Raw genomic sequence first — 7,405 nt, forward strand, 5'->3', positions numbered from 1 at the left:
AAAACACGCCGCAGCAAAATGTTTTTGTGCTCCAATGCGCAAGAGTATGTTAAATATGAATGCGCACACACACACACATGCAGACTCATGCACACACACATGCAGACTCAGGCACACACACACACTCACACACATACAGACTCATGCACACACACATGCAGACTCAGGCACACACACTCACACACATACACATATATACGCACACACATGCATTAAAAATACATCGATATTTCTATACAGAAATACTTACACACGTATACACACACATATATAGACATATGCCTATATTTATACACGCATATATACGTACATATAAACACATTATGCATGTATATATGTATAAACATATATCAATATAAATATGCATATATACATACACACGCACACACACACACGTATCTATATGTATGTGTGTTTGTATATATGTATGCATATAGGTATATATATATATGTGTGGGGGTGTTTAAACATATATACATACACACACACACACGTATATATATGTATGTGTGTTTGTATGCATGAATGCATGTAGGTATATATATATATGTGTGTGTGTGTGTATGTATGCATGTATATAAAATATATTCACACATATCTATATGTATATATGCATAAACATTTATATATCTTTATATATACATCTATGTATAAATATATATGTATATTGATATAAAAGCATGAAGTAACGAAAGTTGTCATATGTAATTTTTTAAAGAGGTTCCTTTATACTTGAACGTGAAAGTCTCTAGAGAGAAATTCATTCCTAAAAACACGCCGCAGCAAAATGTTTTTGTGCTCCAATGCGCAAGAGTATGTTAAATATGAATGCGCACACACACACACACACACACACACACACATTTGTACATATGTATGTATACCCTCATACATATATACATATATATATATATATTATATATATATATATACATACATATATATATATATACATACATACATATATACATATATATATATATATATATATATATATATATATATAATTACATACATACATATATATATATATACACATACATATACATATTCACATTTCTCTATCGAATTATCCATGTATATACATACATGGCCACAGTCTAATGACTGAAACAAATAAAATGTAGAAGATACACACACACACACGTATATATATGTATGTGTGTTTGTATGCATGAATGCATGTAGGTATATATATATATATATATATATATATATATATATATATATATATATGCATGCACATTTGGTATATAAACGCAAACCAATGTAGGGCAATATAAGAATATGGTAGTTCTTTTTTCGAAACGGTCCTGTATACTAGAAAGCGAAAATCTATAGCGAAGTTTAATTTCTAAATAAATCCCCAGAGCAAACAGTTTTCGCGTTCTAATGCCAAAGAGCACGTTAAAAATAAATGGATTCACACACAGCACACACACACACTACAAATACATATAAATACCTAATACATAATATATGTTGTATAGCTACATATAAATACATATATATACATATACATACATATATACATATATATATATATATATATATATATATATATATATATATAATTACATACATACATATATATATATATATACACATACATATACATATTCACATTTCTCTATCGAATTATCCATGTATATACATACATGGCCACAGTCTAATGACTGAAACAAATAAAATGTAGAAGATACACACACACACACACACATTTGTACATATGTATGTATACCCTCATACATATATACATATGTGTGTGTGTCTGTGACTGTGCGAGTGTATGTGTGTGTGTGTAAGAGAGAGAGAGATGGAGTGAAATAGATATGCAACACATGAGCTGCAAGCATTCATTTTTTGCAAGCATTCCTTTTTTTTTTTTGTCAAAGATAGGTTTTGAGTAATATGAAATTAATTATTGATATGTGTTTAGTATTTCCCATTCGTTCATTGCTTAGTATTAATGGCAAACAATCGATACTATTCAAGAAGTGTAATTAGAGAAAGCTCCTCTTTGCTAAGCGAGAAAAGGATCAAACAGATAAAGTAGAGAAAAATAGAATTTTCTCTATTTACCTTTCAGTTATTGTCGAAAAAAAAAAGCAGTTGTGTTAGTTTTTTCGAAGTATATTCCAGGAGGTGGCGTGAGAAAGAGGGGAAAAATAAAAGAATAGGAGCTCATAATATTTTTCTAAAGTGCTGGTGCTTTTACTGTCCTGAGCAGCAGAGATCAAAGACTTATTAATTTAAAGGATTTTCCCGATAATCGAACAGGTTTAGACAACAAGTGACTGTTTGGTCAATTTGTTTGTTTTATTGCCGATTCTGGTTTATTTCGTACGATTATTTGGTACTGAAGAGTATATACTGCATTTTAAAAGATTTAATCATGGAGAGTAATTTTTATCCCCTTTTAAGACCTGATTCAGGTATGTGACCACTACAAAGAATTATCTTCTAAACTACTTCACACTTGGAGTGAAAAGCAGCAACTGACTAACTTTGTGATTAAAATGTAAAGATTTTTTAACCGTTTATTCATACCAGTGCTTTAAAATTTAATTTAAATATTTAAACTTATCTAAAAAGTTACGAAGGTAACGTAAAAAGATAAACTGGCACCTAATTTTTTGTTGAATAAAACTTCGATTCATTTGAAAAAATTAACCCAGTAACATTTTTCACGCTTTCATTCATCCCCAGAATAAGAAAAGAGTCAACTCGTTCAGTTTCCTCCCTACTTTCCCGGCCTTTTGCAGCAAGAAGCTTTGAAGATAAGGAACCTATTATCGTTGATAAATTTGTTTAGCAAGATTCTTGATGTGAAATCGTGTGTTGAAACATATATTGTTATATTTTCCATTTAAATATATATACTTTCTTCACTCGTTTATTATTGTTCTTATTTTATGTTTATATCCAATGTCTGAAAAGTTTTCGTCACATATCTGTGACCTGTTCAGGCACTCTTCCATTCTATGTATATCCTCGTGTTCTGTTTAGTCCATTCTGTCTTTGTATATTATCATTCTCGGAAAAGAGAAGCCAAAGCGTGAAACAAAGTGGGTAGCAAGGAATGTCACCGCTATGACGGGATGTCCCATTCTTTAAAAAATTTTTCTGTATCCTATGTCTGTTATTTGTTTCGGCATAAGAACATATGGACAACTGCAATTTGTACAATTTGGACTATTGCAATTTGTACAATTTGATTACACCTTTGGCTAAACAAAAGAATCTCAAAACCATCTGAATTCCGTCACTGCTCTGAAGACATTTGGCCGAAAACGAGTTGATACAGCGATCGATCTCTGGAAAGCAGCTTCGATTCAGTTCCATAATAGATCAGTCGAGAAAAATCATGATATATTGAAAAGGTGAGTGATGAAAACATTTGTTATGAAGTTTTGGCTTGTCAAGAATTTTAAAAGACAAGATGAAACCGTGTGAAGTTATATGTGAAAGAATGATTGTTTAAGATTGCATTTAGATTTCGTGAAGAAAAATGCCAACCGCACATTTTCTGGATTTTCAAGTGTTATTTAAACCGAGATTATTCTTCAAAAACGTTCACTTGATATTTCGAGGTGTATTCGTGAGGCTGAGAACTTCAGAAGACAATTAGCCAATATTGTCGTTGCAAGTGTGAGATTAGGTTTGCTGCATATATTACAAATTAAAGCGAAACTTTTGACCATTTAACATCAGATTTAGTTAAAGGAATACTGAACATGAATACATACATAAATGATCAAATCTTCGCTAGTGGAGAGACATTACTCGACATTAGTTATTTTGAAAATGCAAGGCGGCCAAATGTTGTTGAAGTTTTGTTCCTGATTTGCTCGGTGAGAGCTCTCATTTATTTCTGGTGCTAAACTGCTTAAGGGCCCGAATCTCAAGGACACTTGAGATGATATTCTAACTGATAGTCTGATCTCCTTCAAACCGATTATTCGACAAATAGTGTTCGTTTTAAGATCACATGAGCCGGCTCTGACTCATTCATAACAGTGGACTGATAATTTAATGAAAAGGATTCATAACGTAGGGCTCACGACAAGATTGGGGAATTTTACTGCCGGCTTCTGGATGGTGTCCCTGAACCACCAGTGAAGCGTGGTTGGCATCAAGAGTCAGAAGACATTTTAAGGCTTTTTTGTTTAACATTTTTCATTATTCACATTGAGCAAAGATTTAAAACGTAATTATTTTAAATCTTCGAGTTCAAATTTGTTGACTTGTTGAATCCGAAGCCTTTTCACACTTACAAAAAAGATTTTCAATGGAAACGCTTTCATCTTTGGATATCTATAAAAGCATATTGTATTTAGATAAATTTAAATTCGAGCTCAAAATGAGTTTATGCTGCAACATTTGCCAAGCTAGTGTCTAGCATCCGAAAAGTTGCAGACATAATGCGGGAGCTTGAACTAAATCAAACTCTGGTAGAAGTAACAAAATTACTACATCTAATTCTGACCATACACGCCACATCTACTTCCGGTGACAAAACGCTTTCTTCATTAAAATGAGTAAATAATAATGGGGCGATCTTAAAGTGAAGAAAAATTGAGTAATTTGCACTTCATTTCCATGAAGATCTTTTGAAAATAAAAGTGAAGTGTGTAGATATAAACGTATACAGTTTATATGTTTATATTTACAATCATTTTTTCTGAATATTTAACTTAAGGACAATTGTAGCAAAGCCCCATTCGTTAATAAAGCGGACAAATACTAACATGACTGCCTGAGCTCAATATTTTTAGCAGGGCACCACTTTTTCTATGCATGTACCTAACTTGACCCAGACTACAAAAATGATGGAACGCAGTAGGATGTATAATATCCCATCCATAAAGAACAGTCACAGGATGGGTCGAAACGATCGTCGTACGGAATAAAGACTAATATCAAATCCATTTTCTGTTTCCTTAATCGATTATGATACACACACACATATACACATGTATTTGCGTGTGTGTGTTGTATATATATATATATATATATATATATATATATACGAGAGAGAGGGGGGAGAGATGGAGAGTGGGAAAGGATGAAAATAGGAAGAAAAATACGTGTAATAAATGTTGTTAAACTTACCCCATCCGATAATGATACAGTAGATAAACTTGATTTTGTTGTGGCGCATTGCGTGGACAATCATGAAATACAAGTACAACCCTTCGACGAACATCCAGAAAAAGCTGGACGTCGTGAAATAATGGAAAAATGTCATCATAAGTTTACACACCCACTGAAAATAAAAATAGAAGTGATCATTGTAATTGTGGAAATATTCGATTTTTCTTCGAATATAAACAATTTACTGATATGACAATAGATGCAGAGGAAAGTAATTTGAAATTAATTATAGTCATAATAGCTTCCAAATCATTGGGTCGTTGTAGGACTTCTAACGATTTTCTTTTTCTCTAGCAGTTTATAAGAGAACTAGCAATATCACCCGGCGTTGCTCGGGTTTGTTTCGACCCTTTAGAATTGGAATTTTTGAAAAGTAAAACTTTTGCATTATGTAGCTTGTTATTCCCTTTAAGTGAACATTTTTCTGGTTGAAATACACCGAAAAGTGTCGACCCAGCAGTCAAAAAATCGTAACAAAATAGGGATTTTCATAGAAAAAAAAGCACCTTTTTGATGTAAATAGGTTTTGGTCTTAACATGGTCCGATTTGAATTCTTTTCTGCTACGGAAGGAAGAACAGGCCTTCTTCTATCATACTTTCAATTTTGCTCAACTTGCGCGGCAGGGTCTCGGAGGAGATAGTGTTAGTTGAAGGATACCAAACCTGCCGCACACAGACAACTTCAGCTTTATATAGAGAGATTTTGAAGATTTTTGTTATTGCTTTCTCTAGACGTCCTTACATAATTCCCGAACAAGAAGACACTCAATATTTATATTCACTAGAGGGAATTTAGTCAACAGTTGCGTTTTGCGTTTTTAATTCTTTTTTTATCTGAAGCAGAACACATTAAAATTGAATGGATGCAAGATTCTTGGAAGCTGGCTTCTATCTGATTGATAGGTTTCGACTGAGAATTTGAAAATCATGCATTTCTTTTAAAACTGGATAAAACAACTTATGAACCTTCCTTTATTAGTTTATTTCGTTCTATTTGATATTTCTAGTATATACGTTTTATTTTAGACCTCAAAGGCGTACGAAGATAAAAGGAGGGAAGTAACAGTTAATGGAGGTGACTATCAATTGACTTAAGGTAACAAGTTCTTTGCAAGAAATAAATTGCATATTACATACGGAGACGGATTTCAAGCATTGACAAAATTCGTCTCTGACGAATTTCATTTCCATTTCATTAATAAAATAGAATTTTTATATAGTTTTAGTTATATCTAAAGCAGATGTAGACATCTGCATTCCTTTATAATAAATGCTATTATTATATTATTGCACCGTATAAATATATAGTACTATTTTTGTTGCTTTTTCTTCAAGGAAACTGCTAATCCGTAACAAAATTTCCTAGAAGATAACTGTACAAACTATTGCACTTCCCAATGACTTCATGTTCTCAATCAAGTTGGTTGTTGATGACTTTTTCAGTTATGCTATACATTCTAAGTGTCTCTACAATATAAGAATGGGGTGTCATGTCATAAAATGCTTTAAAATCGCAGCTAGTCATGTTCAGATACGTCGTGTGCCATCCTTCTTTATCCTTTTATCTTTTAAGTGATTTCTGAACATCACATTTACAATGAATAATAATTTATTCATGCGTGAAATGATTGTATGCTTTCTCAAAAAAATACCTATTTCCACAACAGATCGAAACAAGTTATTACTACAAAATTTTCTATAACATTTCCCTTCGCTGGATCTTTCATTAACAAAGTTGTTCAGCGCTCAACAATCCATTTCAGAACGCTTTCTTGCATTTTTCATTTGTTTAAACGATTTTCAGTTTGGCCGTGTAAGAATTTCAGCTGTTTCGTCGGATCCCATCTAGTCTTGAAATTTTCCAGTTCGATAGTATATATATCCAGTTTGCAGAATTTCGGAATATTGTCCTTACTTGTAGGGATAGCTTTTTCTTCTTCTGCACAACCTTGTTTTATTTTAAATGTTATGTAACTAGGCTCTCCTAAATTCTCGGCCAAAACTCCAGGTTTCCACTGTATTTCGTGTCAATACTTTTATCTATTGAATTTTACCGTAAAACGATCTGACTTGATCCAAACAGTTTGTTATTCTCAGAGGACTTACGCACCGTCAACCTCACTCTTTCGTAATATGACCATTTTTAATTCGGTGGCAAGACCAGGTGAAGACGACGTGGGATGGATACAGTGGATGACCATTTTGCCTCATCTTGCTCTCTGCATTTAACAGTGCTTTGCTGCATCT

General features: G+C 32.7%; 1 protein-coding gene across 1 annotated transcript in view; it reads right to left on the reverse strand.

Moving 5' to 3' along the window:
* Positions 1-7,405, reverse strand: part of LOC115215927 (corticotropin-releasing factor receptor 2-like) — a 365,649-nt gene that overhangs the window by 119,484 nt on the left and 238,760 nt on the right. The window contains exon 6 of the mRNA XM_029785287.2: positions 5,116-5,269. Within this exon, the coding sequence (XP_029641147.2) occupies positions 5,116-5,269 (154 nt within the window). The remainder of the gene's footprint in view (positions 1-5,115; positions 5,270-7,405) is intronic.

This window comes from Octopus sinensis, linkage group LG9, assembly GCF_006345805.1.
Source record: "Octopus sinensis linkage group LG9, ASM634580v1, whole genome shotgun sequence".
Taxonomy (NCBI): domain Eukaryota; kingdom Metazoa; phylum Mollusca; class Cephalopoda; order Octopoda; family Octopodidae; genus Octopus; species Octopus sinensis.